Source organism: Botryllus schlosseri, chromosome 3 (genome assembly GCF_051294905.1).
Source record: "Botryllus schlosseri isolate E-star chromosome 3, Bs_hap1, whole genome shotgun sequence".
In the NCBI taxonomy this organism is placed as follows: domain Eukaryota; kingdom Metazoa; phylum Chordata; class Ascidiacea; order Stolidobranchia; family Styelidae; genus Botryllus; species Botryllus schlosseri.
In genome coordinates this window covers 12,043,662-12,066,001 of record NC_137238.1, presented here as the reverse complement: position 1 = coordinate 12,066,001, position 22,340 = coordinate 12,043,662, and the positions used below count along the sequence as shown (strand labels likewise).

At 40.9% G+C, this 22,340-nt stretch overlaps 1 protein-coding gene across 5 annotated transcripts in view; it reads left to right on the top strand.

Moving 5' to 3' along the window:
* LOC145435789 (receptor-type tyrosine-protein phosphatase delta-like) overlaps positions 1-22,340 on the top strand; it is a 75,716-nt gene that overhangs the window by 18,914 nt on the left and 34,462 nt on the right. For 4 of the 5 annotated variants that reach the window (XM_080313062.1, XM_080313058.1, XM_080313060.1 and 1 more), the window contains 2 exons: positions 18,121-18,303; positions 20,914-20,946. In XM_080313062.1, the coding sequence (XP_080169188.1) occupies positions 18,121-18,303; positions 20,914-20,946 (216 nt within the window). The remainder of the gene's footprint in view (positions 1-18,120; positions 18,304-20,913; positions 20,947-22,340) is intronic. The other variant, XM_080313059.1, reaches the window with a different exon arrangement.

The window sequence follows — 22,340 nt, the reverse complement described above, 5'->3', positions numbered from 1 at the left end:
TTACAAGTATTGGGAGCGTCGATTATTTTGATTATTTTGTTATTACTAGATTTATTTTGGTATTTTTGGTATCGATTAACGATTATAGTCTCTGCAACACAGCGTGTGAATATATCCCAATGATGATTTACAAACAGTTGCAACCAGTCTATGACTTGCTGTAGCATGGCAACACCATTAAGCCATAATACAGATATGAAATGATTGGCTTGTTCTCACCACGTTCTCACAATAATAAGCCCTGTCTCACGCCGGTAGCGTTACCAATTTACCATTCAAAGGCAGTCGCGACATTGTATTGATTGCAGGCATGCGACATTAACATCACTGTCGTTGATTCAAACGTAAGGACCTGCTGTGTTCCGATTTTTGTAAGACCTGCATAATGATGAGCCCTATTTGTTCGATATATAGTTTCAGTCGTTTTACGAATGTTGCACCGTCATGGAAACGCAAGAAGGCGAAATAGAGTAACAGACGCCAGGGCAGGTGCTGTGTGGTGTCGAATATCTGTATCGAACTTCCATTGCGCGACTTCTTGGAGCTACATTGCCCAAGATGACTTGCAATGGAATTTTTTCAAGTGTCTCGAACTGCAATAGGTGATGCTGCTAGTTCTTCAGCATGCAGACATAAAACTGTGAAAACGCAATCTGAAACTAGATAGAACTGTCACATACGTACTTCCACGCTCTGCACTCCGGTATGCGACAGTGCGACCCGGCTCTACTGAAATCGGAAGTTAAAATACAAACCGCAGATTCTGTTTTTCATTGACCTTTCCAGAATTCATGTTGTCCAAACCAGCCTTCTAAAATTTCTATAAAGTAGATTCGGATTTGTACATGTTGCGACTTTTCAATGAGCTATTATAGGATTTCAAAATAATAAATCCTCTCGTTATTGGAAGAAAGAAATGGTAGGGTCCGGACATTGCCGAAGCGCTTCTACATCATTTATAGTGGGTTCGAACGTCAGCCAACACATATATGCCCTTCGCATTGCCTTTATCAGACATTCGCAAATCCGCCGCTAAGATTGCGTAGCGTGGATTCGTGCTGACTGCGCTACAAGTGCACTATCGCTTTAAAACTGTAACAATGGATATATTTTGATGTAGGACACTGTGAACCGAGTGTTCACAGTCGACCAATTCCCAATTAACACTCGTGTAATTGAGTGCCCCATTGTTGTTCGCGTGTGGTGCTAGTTTATTATCGTTTATCATTGTTGCTACGCTCAAATGACTGTGTGTCAGGATAGCACACGATGTCTTCCAAATCATATTAATCACTGTCTGGCGTCTGTCTCACTTGTCCTGAGACTTGGGATCGCCGGTAACGAGATGTTTATTGCCGTCCATACGACGTTTATCTTTGCAACCAGCTATTAGCCGAGAGATTACCAGCTTCGTTCATGACGGACGACCCATTGTAATGGTACTCGGTGTGACAGGTGAAAGACTGATTGTACCATCATCATCCTCGTATACACCGGTTTCACAACTGTGTGAATAATCGGGGTTGCGTAGAAAGATTTAAACATCGAATTTGTGGTTTGAAACATCTACACATCTTAAGATAACAGTAATGAATTATTGAATATTCAGTGGGGCACTACGCCATAGGTAACACGTCACTGTTTATATACGAAAATGCGTTGGCTGTCTTGGAGACCGGTCCAGAAGAGCTACTGTGTTCTAGGAACCGGTACCGTGTTTATATAAAACACACTCATCCGACATGTTTTAGTTCGGATTCAATAGAGGTGTCTCGTTTCCTGCAAATTCCGATCATTCCTTCATCATAACATACATCCGATTTCCGAACCATGTGAACATTGCTTGCTATGCGTAGGACCTTCCCAGTAATGGCCGGTGTACATTACTGGAATGGCGTGCTATGCGGTTCAATCGTACGTGTAGTATTGTCCAACTTGCCTTTTGTGGTAAGTTAATATTCGTCCGAGGTAACGGTGACTGATAACCAGCTTTAGTAATCGTTTGTGTAACGCGGTGTGTGATGGGACAATGCGCAGAGTAGTGCCAATCCAGTAAATCTATGTCACCGAACAATGGTCTTGTTATGATTGTTCGCGAAACGGTTATGTAAGTTTGCGGGCATGTTCGGAGAGCGGACGCCTTTTAAAGTGTTGGCAATTTGAATTGCATTCGATTACGACCAAAGAAGGATTGCTAAACTGAACACACACTGAACAGTGAAAACTAGTACAAAATCGCTGACAGTTCCAATTATATTATATCCAGCTGTATTTGACGCAAGCTCCGACGTCAAGCGAATTCTTCAGCCCATTGTTCGCCTTTCGACACTCGATAAATATTCCACGCGGACATTGCATAAAAATCTCGCGGGATTCAATATCCTATAAATCGAATATTAAATGATTCCTCGGGCTAGTTAGCAACAATGCTATTGACGGATATCTGAACAGCAGCTGGGCGTATTATACCAAGATTTCAGTTAAGTCGTTAAGCGTACCAGATTCCATGTGTACTGCTGTAATTAAATTTACTAAACAAGTAAAACAACTCGCTTTGAAGGACGATTTTGTTCAGCGCCTATAACCATTACCAATAATTGGCCAGCTTGCCTAAACAAACCCTTGAGTTTCATTTCGCCAGCTCATTTATTCCGGTACCTTGAGAGTGGTTGCCATGCGACCAATGGTAATTCAACCGTGACAAATCTCGTTGCCTGTATGCATGCATGGATGGATGCATTCGAATCATCGCCAAGAGATTTCACAAATCGAGGTCGCATTTAGTAGTCTAGTTCTGACATTAGGACTATAATAGAACCTAAATCATCGTGCAATTATACACCAGATTATCTTGTATTGTCAATTATTCGGGCGATGCCATTCTGGGTACTCGGGGATTCACTGTAGCGCATCGATTTTACGCTGTATAGTTGCGATGACATACAAATTATTCCGGTCGAGGCCTAACTAATGTGCTTATGTGACAAGCTTAATTCAAATCGTGCATTTATATAAGCACATCACTCGTGTAACTGACGTTGCTACAGGATATAATAGTAGGTCCGGAAGCCAACCAAGTGTTGTTGTCCTAACTTCGGTAAGTTTAATGGCGTTATTCCAGTGCAAATAATATTTGAAGTCTTATGGAAGCACGCGGCGGGAGGCGATAACGCAAACACACTTAACCGCCAAAGCAGATGTGAATAAACAGTCGGAAATATGGATCACACTTTTGAGTGTGAATTAACCTATTATGACGACGTAGGAGAGCTAGCTATGTAATGATCTACATTAATTTTGGCCTACTTCCAAAATGAGATGATCATCCCGTTGGAATTATTCTAAACAAACGGTTCTGCAGAGAATGTAGGGAGATCCCAGCAGCATATGAATGAATAAGTCCCCGTCTACTTGAATCTGGACGATATGATTAAACACGTTGTTGTATTTGCTATATATTTAATTCCAACCGTTATCTTTCCAAGGCCTCATGATCCCAAAAGGATTAGATTTAGTACTGTTTCCATTTTGGGAAAGGTGAAACGACCAGTAGGACATTACAGTTTCTTCTTTAGCATACTAATTATATTACAATTGCGTTTGGGTGGGTTCGAACCCTTGCGTCATCGCGATTTTTGCGTCATAATACAAAACTTTATTCCGCATTTATCAGTTATTATTTAGGCCTACTTCATCATTACGTGGACGGACAGCGGAATGCAATATATTTAGTACATCACATGTCATATCGTGCTGTTTTAAATCACCCATAATTGATGACAATCCAGTGTCGGCAACCTTTTTCGCTGTGCGGTCTGGCATTTCTTCACGCGGATCAGTCTTCAAATACACAAATGTGACATTGACTGCAGCTCATATGCAATAAGGGCATCTAAGGCTACCTATAAGTATGGCAGTAAAACACTTGTTTCGATAGAAGAGATTTCCTTGATATAATCAAAGTTTTATCAGTGATCCTCACGACTATATCTCTGAACCTGTACTTAGCTTGCAAGAACTTTTCGCGGACCATTAACAAACTTCTCCGCGGACCAGAAGTTGCCGAAAACTTGATTACATCATTGTATTTTGTATTCATTTATCAGATTGCTGCGAAAACACGTCGTGTAGTTCACGACCTGGGCCTGTTTTCCAAAATCTTGCAGCAGAAGATTGCTGTATTTGCGTTCATTGTTCCTTATCACGATTTCGCCCGGTGTATCGTTCCCTTTTTCCATATCTTCCCCCACTTAGCAGTAATTACCGATACGTAATTGGCAAATCTGCACACAGTGCGGTTCCGTAGATACTGTCTTCGCGAATATGAAATGAACCGTTAACGCCAAACTATCCAACGTTGGTCCATCGTCGTCTGTCAGTTTGGGTATGAGGCATTACATGGTAATGCAAACAAGACAGATGAAATCCGAGCCGAGTCGAAATGGGTCACACACACACAGTGCAAGCGATAACAGATATATTGTACCCGTGTACAGTTATTTACCCCTGAGTAATTTGATAGGCAAACCGCACGCCACCGCCAACGGTTTACTAACCTTTATACTAGAAATTATATCCCCTTTCTATATTCGGCAAGTAGGTAAGGCCTGGTCGCTGATCCGTGAGTCGGGTCAAAGATGTGCGTTTAAATCAATCATTTCTCGGATTTTCCTGTGGCTTTACGCGTATCAATGATCGTCAAGCTTGGAAGGCGGACAATAAACTTTATCCACTTCGTCACGAGGGAGTCCGAGCGCATTTATCAGAGTGCAGTCGTCAAGTTTAATGACACCGCCCCATCTACCTGTGCCACATCGACTGCGGCTAATGAACCGATCATTAAACTCGGTAACTTCTAAATAGGCGGGAGGATTCTGTTGGGCACGGTCGCGATTGCTGGAATTTCTTTGCCTTGGTTTATTTCTTTGCTGTCTTTGGTGGTCGGGCGTTTTGCGAGGCATATTTGACCTAATTGCGTTTAACTCAAGGTATCAACTCATAAATACGTTACTGTCACCCAGAATGTTTACTGTGTTTTGCCTGCTTGTCAATGCCAGTAAAGGAATAGATACCCACCCGACCCCCTTTAGTTGTCAGTGACTGTTTCGATGATTTATAATATCCTTCATAAACACAGTGTAAGATTAGGGAAAAATGGCCTGGCATCATGGCAGTGGCGAAGATTTTTTACGTTTTGAATTGTCAAAAGGCGTTTCAACGTTGCCGTGACGTCTAAACGCGCAACACACAAAAATCTAAAGAACGAGGGACCACATTTGCTCCCGATGTGGATGCCCGGCGTACATTAGATGCAGGTGTAACCTAAAACGACGCATATTAACAAGCAGATTATGTAAATGATATTATAGCACAATGATACAATGCACTTGGTATACAGGTCAATACTGCGCTGCCATCAATTGATAGCTTAACAATTTCACTACTTTTTAAACAGTAATTTTGTCACCATGGCATGCACCAGGTTTAACCAGAAACTAGATAGATCATTTGCTCTAGTAAGATTCTTACTTTGGAAATTGGTGAAGGGACAGACAATTTATAACCGACAAGACGCCTTGCATCTTACAGCGTCTACGCTTGGCAAATTCATCTCCATCGCGTGCGATTACAAATGACCAATAGTGTAAATACCGAAATACCCCAATATCTTAAACCGTGATTCCATTGTTGACTAAATAGCTTCATATCACACGGAGCGTGAAAGCATACTTATCAATTCATACGATGTGTCGACGATGTTCGAATTCTTTGGCATATCCGTATATCCGGATATGACTGGACATTGTGCCCACGTAAAATTACTAGTTGTTTCATAGAGTTGTCTATTCGTCACCGTTCGATGGTTTTGGATTTATGCCGCTTTGTCTAAACGGAAGATACCGTAGTCTTCAGCTTGAGATTATAATCTGGGTGCGGACTGTGGAAATATAGACTTCCTATACCGCTTCTGATTGAATCTTGTCGAAATCCGTCCGTTGTACATCGTTTTCGTTGTATAGTGAATGTAGGTCAAATGCCAAATATGGCGATAATTTCAATTTCAACTTTCTGCGTGGGATCGTAGTTGACTTTCTGATCTTATCGAACTCGTTGATAAATTTCGATTCGATTGATAGCAGTAGTATTTGTTATGGTTGACAATAAGAAGCCAAAACATTAGCAACAATTCTCCTGTTTTCTTGTTTAACCCGTAACACGTTTAGTAGCCCTTGACCCGAAGACTTGATATTCGCACGGTCGTGTTTTCGTTTGCAAAACTGTACTGACTTGACTCCAGAAAATAGTTTGGTTTTACAATCCCTATGTTACGGTGTATCAGCCTATTCGTTCTGTTGAAGTAGGCACTTGTGTGCAACTAACCTTTGTCTACGATGCTTGGGGCGGTCTCTTCCCCGATTCCTATATTATATTGTGGATTAGTTATCCTATTGCCCATATCCGGAAACTCGTAAAAACTGTAAATTTTTCGTGCCTTTGATTACTACACGCGTGGCAACTCTAATACATGATCTTCAATATCGGTATAGGTATGGCAGGTCTTCAAGTTCACACGACAATCCCGAAACCAGCAGACTGTTTATGATCACATATTTGGGAATGCAATTGACCTCATATTTCTGTCTCGAAGTTGTAGTCACCAGATGTGGTCAAAGTACTCAGCGCTGCTACTCAAGTAGAAGTAGAAGTAGTTTTTCACTCAATTTCACAAGTAAGTCATTTCAAAGACTTGTCAAGACCACTTACGGAAAGGTCGAACATTATTCAAGTAATTTCGAGGAACGCATACATTTAGCAGTTGCATCGTGTCGTATGAGGTTATATTCGAAATCGCATCGCGACTAATGCAAAATGTCTGATGACCCAAAAAAATGTCTCACGTATATTCGTTTACTGTAATAATGGGTTATTTCAAGACGTGGTCGCTTTGATCGAAAGTAAGTAATTAGCTTTGCTCAAAAACTGTGGAAGCGGAAGTCAGGGTAGTAATCAAGTTACAAGATTCTGAGTGGCGACTCAATCTCACTTTTATAGTTTTGACTCGAGAGTCGAATCGAGTCATTTTCACTTCACCGCCGAGTCAAGTCCGAGTCCAAGTCAGTGAGTAGAGGGCCGAGTCCGAGGCATAGTGTCACCAAGAAATTGTGACTCGGGCCATTACAACCTGGCGGAAGTAGTCCAAAACAAGCCATTGAGTACCTAGTACAGGTAGGCAGAATCTACTTGCATACTCCGAAATGTGTAAGTACTTCGTTACTGACCACCTCTTAATCGCGTTATCCTTTGACATCCGAGAACAGTCCCTGACAACTTCAATGTCAGTATTACTGTTGAGTTATGACACCACATTAGGCATATCCATCAGTAGGTACTGTGACTTCATATAAGCTGCAGATTTACCGAGACCAATCGGAGCCGGTTATAATACCCCGATCCACACGCCACAATGAAGCCGATGACATATCCCCCGAAATAGCTTGTCCCTCAATTATTATTCGCCGCGACAAACATTGTCCCCAGTGTTCACGTTTCATCACTCTGTCAATTTTGACGGTTGCTTACACAGACCTTCCCATGTTGTTGATAAAGAGAGATGCGCTCGACTGCCAACAAATGGGCTTACCTAGTTTTCGTAGGCCCGCGTCCTTCTCTGTTGCTTTGTGTTTATGTCTGGTTTGGAATCTCAACCACACTTCTAGGGCTGCGGACACGCGACGCCTTGACATTGTATGAAATTAAAATAGCCTTGTCGATGTTTGGCAATGATATTGTGGAAGATGTAGTTGAATGGAAACCAATTAACACTGTTCACTGTCACTCGCTGAGTGAGCATGAGCAATCGAGCATTGGCACTCAGTAGTGAGCACTCATAACGAAGTTGTGTGCTTGCCTAAACAATGTCCTTGAAACTGGCATTTCTTATACACAGGACATGACAGCTTCATAGGGTGGTTATCTGACATGAATTGTAGGTGACAAATGATCAGTACTTCAAATGCGACTTTGCTATGTAAGGAAGCGTGCTCGAACCAGGTCGTAGCCATGCAGAACGACATTGTGCAAGGGCGGTAAGCTTTTGATAACGATGCCATTACGTTGCTGTGACAATGTCAGAATTTAAATTTCGCCCAAATTGATGAAGAGACTGTGCAACGTACTATCATCGTTTATGCGATTTTCGTTAGAAACTATATTGGGTGTAGTTTAGAACGCGTAACCTGCATTTCATCGTCATTCCTCCGACGCTGCCCAATAACACTTTACGACGACGGATTTACGATTGAACAATGATACCACACGGGACAGTTATTATCGGTCACGTTTCTATCAATATTAATTCATGTCATCGATTTATTCCCGCCGTAATGGACGTGACTATACCGAGGCTGGAATGTGTATTTGGATTAGCATCTGAACTGATGCGATCGTTACGGCGTACAAAGAACTACGCAAATCAATAGTAATTGACGGATATATGCGATCTGATCACTATCTTCCAATATTTGCTGAGATAGCCAAACGTATAGCATTGGCTTCTAGGGCGATATGTCAGTAACTCATATTTCACGGTAAGTATTCCGGCAATCGACTAGTCTCGTATTACGCTCCAAAGTCGCTAATCGCGGCGTAAATCAGCAGCATCAGTTAGTAATTTTGCAAAATAATATCGATGCAATCGCCTTCCATATGAAATGCTACGGGTATTATTTGGAATCAGTTGCACAATGGACATTCGCAGTATTTATACACGAGTTGGTTATGTAAGATGACAATCAGACCTGGAAAACTAGATAACGGTAATTACACCAATTGGCGCGAAATGATTTAATGTGCAAGTTTTCCCGAAATCCGTAATTCTAGTTCTAATCTCATTTGGAAAAAAACGTGCAGCTCTAAGTTTACTATAAATCTGATTTGGAAATAAATGTGAAGCAGAACAGCGTCTTGGAGGTACAGAACTTCAATATTCCTCCAATATTCCTTCAATTAAATGTGAAGCTATAATTCTAATTCTACATTAATTTGAAAAAAACCTTTATAGGTGTAATTCCATATCAAATCTAATTCGGAAAAGCTATAAAATAGACATTGTTTGTCAATGCGCTGATTGGATTGCCTGATATGAAACCGCGAGATTAGGTGTCGGATTAGGATGGTGAAATCAAATCCTATAGTGTGGATACATGATACATATCGTACGTGCATTTTGTATCAGCAATAAAATCTCGGTCTTGTCAAACGCAAATGCTTAGGAATTTTGTCTAATTCCAACTGTTTGGAATTTGATCAAAATGAAATGTAAAGTTGACAGGGTGATTCCGAAGACTTTAGCATGACCTGTTGTCCATTTTCAACACAATATTCGCCCGATTAACAGTTTGTATGCATATCACTTAATCAATTTATAAAGATTAAATAATAATCCCAAAATTCTCGTCTATTATTTTCGTGGATCCCGAGTAGATATATAAAAGAAAATTAAGATCATAAATCTCAGTGTGACAGCAGCTTGTCAGCTACGGCACATATTCTTGGTGGGAGCGTGATTGATCGAGACGCTTCTATTTGCCCTTCCCGGTAGATGTCAATAGATCAATACTGTTCGCCATGTCAGAATATAAAAATGTTTACACGTATTTGCGCACTATTTATATCCATTAAATCATGATCTCCTCTTCGAGTCACAACCTTTCTCGTCTGATTTTATCTCCCAACGCCGTACAAACTGGGCCGAATCGTTTCGCGAATTGTGTTTGTCCTGGCATAATACGTCTCATTTAATGGCTTGGAATGCTATTCGTAGATTATATCAAATTTTATATCTGCGCGTGTCAATACCCTTGAATATCGTAGGGCTGTGAAGACGGATGTAGGATTGACAATCTTGCGTGCTGTAGCTATGGGTTGTTTGATATTCTACTGATCAAGATACTTTGATAGCGGACTGTTATCGAATGACCATGATCATAGGTGGCCTGTATTGTAACTGGTAATTGTAATATTTCGCAGTAAAGTAGGTCCTGCCTTCAGGCTTCAGTAGTTACTCAAGTAGGAAAGTTGTTAGCGTACTTCAACTATTACATAACGGATTTTAATGCGAATATACTCATTCCTGAGGCCTAACACTTATATTTGCGAAGTATAAAATGTAGTTTTTGAGGGTATGTTATGTTAGTATCACATATGCGTATGAAATTGTCATTGTAGCTGAGCGAAATATCCCTCCATCAAGGGAACTGTTTTTAATTTCCAACATCGCACCTATTTGTAGTGTCATTAGTCGTTAAGATGTACTTTGTAATTTTGAAAATAGCCCACCTTCAATTAACTACTGGAAGATTCCGGCTTCCGTGCACCTGATTTGACAAATGAAACGCTAAATAATACAAGTGTAGCATGCTTCTGATGCGTGCCAATTCCTGTAAATTGCACGTTTCAATAGTTCGTACATGAACAAGTACATGTATATCAAATTGAACCCGTAGTAGCAGCTCTTCAGTTCGGCTTGAAAACCTTCCTTATGGTCTCAATTGAGTCAATGCTTTCAACACCATCTTACCGTCTGAAAAAGGAAGCATCAAACAGTCACTTTCATGGCCCCGTCCGCGACGGAACCAATCATGTTTTACCACAACATAATTGTAACTGCACATATATGCTCTGCAAGATTGTTTGTTTCGGATAGGTCGGGGTTATCGTGTTATGCACTCGACTGATCATCCCCATCATGATAATTGGTAATTATTAGCTTTTTTTCGTGAAATGGTGTGGCCTCTTCGTCTCCTCTATCAAGATATTGTGTATGGTGTATTTACTACCACTCATTAGTGGTGTAATGTATTGGGGGGGTAAATATTAGAAAGATTTTATATACGTTGCATTGGGATATATGTATTGTTAGCAGCAAGCTAGCAACACTTGGCCAACAAAGTCTGAGACGCCTTCCGTGCATTGCATTGGGCCTGCGCTGGTACCCGACTCGCCATATTGATTACGTCAAATGTGCAGCTACCAAATGCGCTTCTCCTACACCTTGCTATAAGTTTCGTAAGGTTGAGTCACGCCTTCGGTGGGTTTCTAATAAATTATTGAGTGTCTCGACTGGATGTGCTGTAATCTGTGGCAGGTGCTTGTGAACTTTTCATCCGGTATCAAATTCCGTCATGTCGATGACGTAACCGCTGTGTGAAAAGACTGTTGGGTTGGACATGCGAGATGTCATTGAGATCCATTGGATATCCTGGGTTTTCAGTGGTGTTGTATAAAAGCAATATTTTTTTTTTGTGAAATCTTACTCCGTGCGAGTACATTCCCAAAATGATATCTCTTTCTGTATACTTTTGGCCATCCACAGCTGTATATCAAGACATGTAAGGTCGAAACAAGCTACTTTCTACCTACTGAGAAAGTCCTACTACTGACCTTTCTAATCGACCTGAAGTATGGTATGGCTTGATGACACGAAGGGACACATTACATGTATCGATGTGTGTATCACAAAAATGCAATTTGCATTTCTATAACCGTGATACCATACTGGTCATTGGAAACAATTATTCATAAATCAGATCTTGAAATTCAATTTGATTATCGGAATACTATTTCACGTGGTGGGGGTCGATTTTACGGGAGAAAATAACGATAACAGAAAGTTGACGTTAATACTAATCGAATATAAGGGCGAAACGCTTAAAAACAATACCTCGGTGGTCATCGCAAAATTCTGCCCCCACTGTTGTATTGACGGCAATACAGCAGTATGTGAATCATCGAGCTTAAACCATGGTCATATGTATCAGATCGGCCATAGGTGTCAGCAATAGGTATCGACCATAGGTGTCAGCCATAGGCATCGGATCGGCCATAGGTACCAATCGTTTTTTCTCAAGTGTAGTGGACTTGCTCGATATTACGATGTCTTTACTATAGATAGCATTGTCGATGGTTACGACCAATGTTCCCGTTAATTTTTGACGAGTCCGCGCACACTCACCGACTCACTGCGCAGGCCCTTGCACAACACTGCGTAAGAACTAAAAACAAAGGTCATCACTTCGGATTTTTTGTGCTCAACTTAGACTTTCTGCGCGCAGAGATCGTGTCAGCACTGCGCATTTGCGCACGTGCGCAGCTTAGAGGGGACATTGGTTACGACAAATGTTCTGAAATTGGACTTGAGAATTCTATCTCGCCGCATGCATCGACATCGCGCCTAACTGCAACGTAAATTGTAATGATTTTCGTGATGGAATTCGGTTAACGGTAATATGCAATGAATAAATCATTAGCAGGCGTTTCAGTGTACCGGAAACGGGTGGGCGTTCCTTTAGTGACGACAAGCACGCGATTAGTGTTACTTGTTTTCCGTTGTCTATTCCCGATGGGGCCCACATTTTCTCCTGTATTGAAGTCAAGCGACTCGGTGATTGCCTTGATTGGATTATATTTGTTGATTCTATGTGATTGCGTGTTCCGTTTCTTCCATACTTTGTGGTTGTAGCGACTAATCATTTCGGAAAATGGCGGTGAGCAATGTTTTGGTTTGAGAATGTTCATTTGCGGTAGCACAATTGATGAGTTGTCATCGTAATTGATACCGCTAAACTGTCCTTTTCTTTATGTTCATGAATGTAAAATCCATGTGTTACTTCACACGAAATACACAATAAATAGCTTACTGCCTAAACCAGTGGTTCTCAACCTTTTTGTCTTCGCGGACCCCTTTCGGAAGTTTCAGTTCAAATTTAGCTCAATAATAGTACAATGGTTATCTGCGTCTCGTGCAAATGATAACTGCAGGCTTAGTGCTAAACAGCAAGAAAATGACTTTTCTTGAAAATAAGACCACACTATTCATGTAAAAATTGGGTTGACTTATTTTATTTCAAAACGATTTCTGCAACTGCATTTCTTGAAATACGTGGTCGTGTAGGTCGTGTACGTGTTCCTTCGAATTGATATGAACGAGTGCCGAAAATCCATTTCCACAAATATAGGTGGTGGCGAATGAATTAGTAACGCGTAACGCTTCCGTCGACACATTCGGGTATGATCGCAACAAATATGCCACCAAAATTGACAAACAGTTTTTTTATAATGAACAATGTTCATTGAACATATAACGACAAGCCTGGTCATTTATATCTAGCAGCTTATCTTTAAGTTATTATGGAAAACATGGTTATGTATATCACAGGAGAAAATGGATTTTTGTAAATATTTCGAAGATTGACTTTTCTCATCCATTTTTTTCAACAATCCCCAACAAAACATCTCTAAACAGCAAAATGTTTGTATCAGTAGGCGATTGACAATTTAGCAATTAAAATGAGCCTGCACAGCAGGATAGTTCATATCAAATAGCTAATATGTTGATGTGAGCTCTGGAGTTTTACTATTAATGAAGTGAAGCTATCTCGTGATTTTCCGAATTTGAAAAAATACAAATCAGGTTATCAAAATGTTTGTATCAGTAGGCTATTGACCATTTAGCAATCAAAATGAGTCTGCACAGTAGGATATTTCATCTAAGATGGCCATATTCTGTTGATTTGAGCTCTGGAGTTTTACTAGTAACGAAGCGAAACTGCCTCGTGATTTTCCGAAATAAAAAAATACAAATTAGGTTATCAAATATTTTAAGGCCTTGCGGACCCCCTGAAAATACTTCGCGGACCCCCGGTTGAGAACCGCTGGCCTAAACGATTGTTCATTTTCACCTATCTTGGGACGGAAATTTTTCCCGGTTATACCACACTACCATTGGTACGTTGTCTATGTATAAATAGCGAATACGCACTAGGTAGGCTTCCCTCACCGAAGTGTTGGAAGGCGTATACTTTCTGAAATCTTTACCATCACGTATTGCAACAGCATATTATGTGAATGTGATGGGATGCCTGTCGCGACTGGGTAATTGTGACACTGAGTACCCCGCTGTTTAAGACCAGATTTGAATTCGACTCGAGAGTGCTCCAATCGGATATAAGTGAAACTCGGGGTATTCCGAAATTGCATGGTTCAGATGTACGGCCAGATATGGTAGGCGATACACGTCAATACTAGGCTTGCTAGTGTTAAGATAGATTTTTACACCACTCAAAACACCAGAAAGCATACTAAACGAGTTGATTCACCAATTCGTCGGTTTATCACAGGGGTGGTCCTCTTCTAGCGTACACAGGGCATTCGTAGCTATGATTTTAGCAGGATTTAAACTAGGTCAATACATACCGATACACTATTCGCATGTAACGGACCACGCATTTTGTCCAGTCCCGAATCGCGTATCTTACTCATCCATCGCACAAAAGATTCGAAATAATGGACACCGGTAATACGACGCTTTTATAGTATTATTCGAATTGGGAACGCGACAAACCAGTCGCCGGCTCTCAATGGGAGAATGTACGAACAAACCAGTACGAGACATTTCGCCCACAAAGACCATATAAGGAATTGGACATCGCTTGTAAATGTAGGTTATTGTGTCCGCCGCGATTCTGATTTGTAAATAGATACGTCACGGGGCGATATACGTTCGTTCTCCGCAAATATTTTGCGGTGGGACTGTGTTTGAGCCGGATACGTGGTCTATGGTTGAGTGTGCTTTCGGATTAGGTCCCTACGGTACTTTATGAACTGGTTGCTTGTACTGCGTACCTGGTGTAAATTATGCCTGTGATATGATCGACCTCAATGTGCTAGCCGAGCGTATATCACGCAGCGTTAGCTTTCCCTACACGAAACGCTGGGTAAATCCCTAGACGACTGCAAAACTGTCATCTAGAATTGCTTTAACGCTAGGCGCAAATTTATACGCAGTGGTTGGTCATATTCGTGGTGACTGTAAATTGAGATATAGATCTTAAGAGCATCTTGGAGGGTACAGAACTTCAATATGCAACTGAACAGTTTATTCAGATTATAATAAACCTCAATGCATTATTTTTAGATGATACACGAACTCCTGTTGGCTTGGCACAATTAGGTTGCCGTATGATGATTCTAAATTTCCTACTTGTGACGTCATATTTGGTGATACGGTTGTTGATATACAATGTTCGTTCCGATTATCTACTAGCTGCTGACGATTAGCTACGAAGAGTGTCAGCCAGAAATATTCGTGCTCATTTCAATATGAATATACTAATCTATTATATATACATCTGCTGAGAAATGACCGTAGCAGCTGAAGCATCGTTCTTTATAACTACCGATAGATCCAGTTTCAACGACCGATTCAGTTATCATGTTATCCCAGTTATTCTGCTTGCTTTTGCTGCGATAGTGATTTCATATCACATTTACTTGTTCATTTGTTCATTTCTATCAACCTACATTTTTATATGTTTTGGTCGGCTTAGGGTGTAAGTATTCCATCCAAATCTTCGTGACGTCGGGTATTGTTGTTCTTTGTGGTATTCATGGTGTTTTCCGACTACCATGGTCATTTACACCTGACCCCAATTCTTTATTGCGATTCCATATCTGCACTTGCAGACTTCAAGTATAATATACCGGCTCATTGCGTTTCCGTTGCTAGTATCCCACTGGGATATTTCGATGTTATCAATATTGTTTAAAAGCTGAAAAATAAGAATCTATCTTTGGAAGAAACTCACTGCTGTACCATTCGTGAAGGGCGATGTAGCTTAACCCAAATATTTAAGTTTTCCTCGTGTATTTTGAGTTCAGTCATATTGGCGTCAAGGTATAATTCCCGTGTTTGGTAAATATGGAAGACAATCGTTTGTGGCGGAGTTTTGACTTTCATAACTCTCGCGCACTTGTTTATCATACGCGTCTTTGGGTATGGTTTCGTTGCCATACACGCCTTGCCTGGATGTTTTCGTATAAATTTCACGGCGAAATTGATTCGACACCTGTGTTATTTTCGCGGCAGTACTGAGGCCTCCTCGAAGTTTCTTTAATTATTATTATGAACATTGCGCTGTTATATAAATTAGCTAGAAATCACTGGATTTTCACCCATTTTCCAGGTCGTAAACTGAAGTAACGTAGTCCACTTTAATTTCAACTTCATCAAGGTCCACACCACCCACGCACGATTACCAAGTGATGTCTGATCCAACTTGCGCAAGGGCGGTTACTGCCATATTACCATTGATCAGAGTTAACCTCTGTCAATGGCGGTTTTTGTGTCGTCATTCTCCAATTCTTAGTTACTCGATCCTACTACCCAGCAGATAAAGCTGTTAACCGTCGCATAACCGTTGTTGATGGCCCACTAAAGTTTAGCATTACCTGTTATCGGGGTACTTTATCGGACATTGTATCATATTGGTACAAAGTTAAGACTCGTCGAGGGTGGTATGACTGGGATATTATGGAACACTTTTCTCCACTGAATAACCACAAACGCCGTTCTTAGTGTTAGATATTACTTAGTCAGTTTCAAGTTCCGGCATGCGACAGGCTGTTGATATTTTTCACACCAGTATTGCTACCACCAAATAGATAGTTTTGTTTCGTACATACCTAAGTTTACTAAAGATTGGTATCAAAAGTGTGATCTTTGTACGGTATATTTCCCTCAATTTTTTATAACTTAACTTTGTCTAAAGAGTACAGACATAGACATCTAATCTGACATCTTGAATAATAAATCGATGGTAAGCACCGTTTATCGCCCTACATTACCCTATACCCACCTCTAGGTGGTAATTGTTCAAATACCTCATTACTATGTGAATTGGTGCTGGTTTGTGTGTTTTCGTGTGCTTGGCTGGTCGGGTTGCTCACAACCTTTAGGTAATTTTGCTAAGCGAAACGTAAACAATGCTGGTTTTGTGACGCCATTTATTTATCGCCCCTGGGCTGCGTTGTGTCTCGTTACTTACCAAGATATATCGAATGAAGTTGGATCTATACGTAATTTTTGTAGGCGCCGTGTATATACGGTCGAATTACGTTGGTTCTGCACAATTCATACCATCGATCATACCATGCTAATCTATCACGAACGATATTTATCGCGCAGGTTTTTGTTGATACTCAAGCCCGCGCTATCGGCTTTGTGGGCTGCTTAGTAGAAATGTAGTGCAAATCTGTTTTGACCAAGCCGGGTTTTCTGTAAACAACGTTCGAAAATTGAGGCGATTGCTTACTTTTATGGTCTTCTGAACTTAATGATGACTTCGTCACTAGATCGTTCACTATACTCCCAACGGACTACCGCTTAATTGATGCTGATTGGGCACTCCATTCTGTGCTATGGATATCATTGTTTACATTACGTTAACACATGCTTTGTGGTTATTTTAATTTAGTGGTGCATGCAGAGGCGTAGGCCTCGTGAGAATCTGACCCTAGCGTAAGATTAGGCTGTACCGTTGATTTACTAAACACGCTGGTGGTGTGCGATACCCGTCAGGGTGTATTTATTGCTAACCTGCTAAAGCTCTAAACTAAGCTCATGATCTATAACTAAGGTAGTAAATCCAATTCTGCGATGCTCGAGTCGGTTTACACTGTTGACGAAGTGCGTTAATTATAATTACTATCGCCGTATTATCTTCACGGGAGTAGATCCCGCTGCTAAATACGGGTCGTGCACACAATTATTTTCGTTCCTTCGTTCTAAATTCGCTGCAACTCGCAGTGCCGAAGGGGACAAGACTTTTCCGAATTTCAGACTATGTAAAAAGCTATTCCGCCTACTCCTGATTTGATACAAACTACTGGATTTTCATAGCGTGCAATTAGAAATAGATCTACGGGTACCGATAATATCCGTAATATCCATGGTGCGGATCGGTCGGAACTGTAGAAGTGTATTGTATATTAGGCTAGATGTCCGTCGATGAATTGTATGTATGGGAATGAAGCGACTCATTGGCGACACTAAGCGGTGCAATTGTCATATTTGTAATTTGATACGCAGTGTGTTCAATTTTCGAGTACGTTTGGCGTTCGTTATCTGCATATTTGCATTCGTTCTGTCCTGTACGAATTGAAGCGGTACTTATCCGTGTCTGATTACAGGAATTCGATATTGTGTCGACTATTTACGCAACGCGGCATAAGCGTTGTGGGTTAAAATCGGTGTCTAAATTTGAAGTGTCGATTCCGTTTCAGAATCGGACTTGCCGTCTGGATATCCCGTGATCACGATTCATCCAGTCGTGAAGACTATCGCCTTGGGCGAAGATGGGGCGTTGGTGTGCGCCGCTCATGGGTATCCTGCCCCCAGAATGTTTTGGTATAAGGATTTCAGGCGGATGACGATTACGGACGAAAGAATCACGCTTTTACCGCAAGGTATGTAAAGATCATATGTCATGAATTGTTGGGTTGTTATCTGACAAATTTAGAAGCTTCTGTGAATAAATCGTTGAACCTTGAATAGTATTTGAGTAATTTGACCCAAAGTTTTTTTTTAGACAGTTTGGAGTGTGATATTCAGTGAGTGGCTGCCTATGAATTAGATCAACATGAACAGGCCATTAGTACCAACGGGAATGTGTGTGCAATACACAAAAAAATTGGTATGTGTTAAGGGGGTAGCAAGATTTTATTACTTGACCCGTTGCCCAGGAGGCGTTGTGTAAAAAAGTATGGATAAATCTGTCCTAAACGAAAATCGTGTAATATACCGATTTCACTCTACCGTTAGGTGTCAATAAAATCATCAAATTCTGCATTCTTGCCCATTCCATTCGGCGTAAATGAGCCAAATGCACCGTATTGTATGCAGCTATATCACAATGATGCAGCAGGTTGTTCTCTTGTAGCACCCCAAGATAGCGCAAAAAGGTGGTACGCCACACGGCACCCACTGCATACCGGGACATATCCCCATAAGATACGGTACATTTGGCACATTTCGACCAACTTAACGGGTTCGTGGCGGAATGATTTAAACCCCACGCTATGGCCGAAATTTGTTAAATAGACCGATGTCCCAAGTATTCAAATCTAACATGTTAAGTACGGTAATCCAAATAGCTTTTATGTCGATGTCGGGGGATTGTAACTGCAATATGTTACCTGCAACATGGCCACGCCTTGGACTGTAATATTTTTATCGCGCGACTTGCCCATATTTAGCGCGACTGCAGTTTGCTCCAGACTTTTGGTCTCCGCGCAAACGGGCAATACATAACCAAGTTGATTTTTGTTACCTGGCGTTGTGTTGTGATTTATAGCGGCGTTGTCGCGCTGATTGTGGGTCGTAAATTTCCCGTGCAGTAATTTCAGGGCGGGCAAATAATTATGGTATTTTGTGGTAGTCAAATGTGTTTAACGACTTGTCTGCGTGATACTATCCGCAACAACCGTAATATTCTACACTATAAATTTTGAGGTGGACCTCAGTGTGATCAGTTGTACCTATTTAGACATATTACGACGATATGATGTGATACAGCGGCAATAAATCTTAAGAAGTATCGCTGACATAATATCATTTTGCGGTTGTCCTGCCCATGTGTGATATATGTGGTGTTGTTCATGATAAATCAAAACTAGTATTGTGTTGTGTGGTTTGTAACGGCGTCTAATGACAACCATTCGTGGATTTAGTTAAATAACGTTCCCATAGCTTGAACTCTGTAGCATGGTTGTATTGACTCCTAGTGGCAGTATTTTGCTGGATCGACTTGTACTCGAGTTATTGCGCATGACTCTACCGAGTCACATGACTCGACGCATTCTATGTTACTATTGATGATTGAAAAATAGGTCCTGAAAATGAATTTTTGTCTGTTCGAATAAGCATGTTTAGAATAATGTAAATGGCGGATATCGTGAATCCGAGGCCTTCGATATCATCCGGGAGTTCCACATAAGACGGTTGAACCTGCATTGAACTCGATACTGAACAGTAGACACTATGACCCGAACTCGACCCTGAGCTCCGTGATTTGGACTCGGTCTCGAATTTGACTCGGTGGTGAATTAATATGACTCGAATTGACTCGAGCCTAATATATATAAAAGTCAAATTGAATTGTAACTCGGAATCTTGTGACTTATGTTACCACCCTGGTTTGAAGTGTCATCATTGTGATATTGTTGTAATTTCGGTCCGTGAATTGGCCCATTGCTGAAAATTTATGATTGATTTTAGCACTACCGTCTTGTAATACTCTACATTCCAAGTCATACTATTTAATCACAAAGATATGTCTTCTGGATCATAACATAATAATGCAATAAAGACCTGTACGCATCGTACTTGATCCGAGGCTCGAATTTAAACGTCATTGAGAGCTTGTTTAAGCGAGGGATTAGCGATCTCCTGATCACGGATCTAGCAGATTTCCCGTATAAGCAAGCTTGAATGATTCTTGAAACCCAAAGTCCGCGAGTATGCGTGCCCCGGCCATGTAAGATTATGTAACTTAAACCCTTGTTTATAGACTTGAGCAAGAGCAGAAAGTTAGATGGGCGCACACCGTCCCTGTATTTTGTTCTTCTACAATGCCCAGAATAAACACACCCTTTAGAGCGTGTATACTGTTATAGCGTATGCAGGGCTACGTCACGGCAGTTAAATCTGATCACTCACCTTGACAACACAATGGGTATTCTCAAAGTCTAGCTCTGCTGTGTATAGTCTTGTATCCTGTTTTTAAGCGAAAACCGTCCCTAAGCGCCAGGATAAGTCATGCCCTTTCAAGTATTAAAATAGCCAACAATTTGTGACCTGCATAACTGATGAGATTAGTCACTATTGTAATTTGTAATGATTAATCACATTTTCAAACTTGATTTTCAATGACGACAATTAAGGCTTTCGGGTCGTTACCCTCCATGACATCGAGCCAACGCTATATCAGCTGTTTTACCGATCATTTGCAGATACCCGTAATTCACTTATGCGTTATGCGATTATAGCCTAACGATCTCATTTTATGGCATATGTAGATACCGGCGGGGTCGTTGCGTCAAATGGAACTGGTAAGACCGTTTTACTGCGCACGCGCATATCTCTACTTCGCGTTTCGAGAATGCATGCAATACGCGAGTGGCAGATTGATCCTACATCCACATGCACCCTCCATTTGATTCCAACATGGATTTTCTTCATCGACTTATGCGGTGTTCCTTTTTAGATGCGTGATGAAGTCATCACACGATATGGAGATATTTATTTGTTTCATAATTGTCAATCTATGGACAAAATTAGCGAATCAGTTACGAAGCATAGGCGTTACGGTAAACTGTACCTACTAACTTTTTTACTCGCTTAGAAACAGCCACTTCTACATGTACAGTGGAAATATTGAACGTTACTGAGTACCAACAATGACTATTGTGACCGACCACCTATGGGCATTAGAGGGAACATTGTTAGTAACGCTGTAGGCTCATTACACCAAACTGTGGACAAATTTAGCATTAGTTCTAGGCAGGGTTGTGACCAAGTCACAAGGTTCCGAGTCATGCACAAGTCAATCTCACTTTTATAGTTTTAAGTCGAGTCAAGTCGAGTCAATTTCAATGCACCGCCGAGTCAAGTCCAAGTCAGCTAGTAGAGGGTCGATTCCGAGTCATAGTGTTTTGACTCGAGTCCGAGTCAAGTCATTTTGTTCGCTGTTCAGTTGTCAGTTGAATCCACTTTTTTCCACTCTACTCGAGTGATATAGAATGGCTCGCAGTCCCAGTCGTAATATAGTAATTTTCCTCAGTCCTAACAGTTTCTGGCCCTGTTTTTCAAGTATCAGGACTGATAGACGAAATACCAATAATGTGATAACTAGGGCAAGTTTTTGCAACTTGTGCAACTTTACAGCTTCCGGCAGCTTCCTAAATACTCGTAACTCGTAAGATATGTAGAATGCTGTTTTAAGCTGTTTGAAGGAATCTTATAGTGCAACTTTTTGCAGCTTTTGTCCATTTTTTTCATGCAACTTTTTGCAACATTTTGCAACTTTTTCGATTTGTCATGAAAGTAATTTTGATTTTGGTGAAATGCACGGCCAAATTCGACTGAAATACCGTAAATCAGCACTGAAGTACCGCTCTTACGGGTATTTCGGGAGCTGAGCCGGAAAGTTGACCTTTTTTTTCTAGTCAACCGAGCAAAATGTGTTCTTTTAGTGCAACTTTTGTGAAAAAATAAATGCAACTTTTTACGGCAACTTTTGTCATAAATAAATGCATCTTTCCACGGATTTAACTGCAACAAAAACTTGCCCTAGCCCCTAGTGATAGCATTACGATTCTTCAAAGTTACAATGAAATGCCTGTCTTGGCCTTCCTAGTCTCGAGTCGTATGACTTGGTTGGAGTCATGCACATGCAATGACTCGAGTACAAGTCGAGTCAATACAAAAATTGACTCAAGTCGAG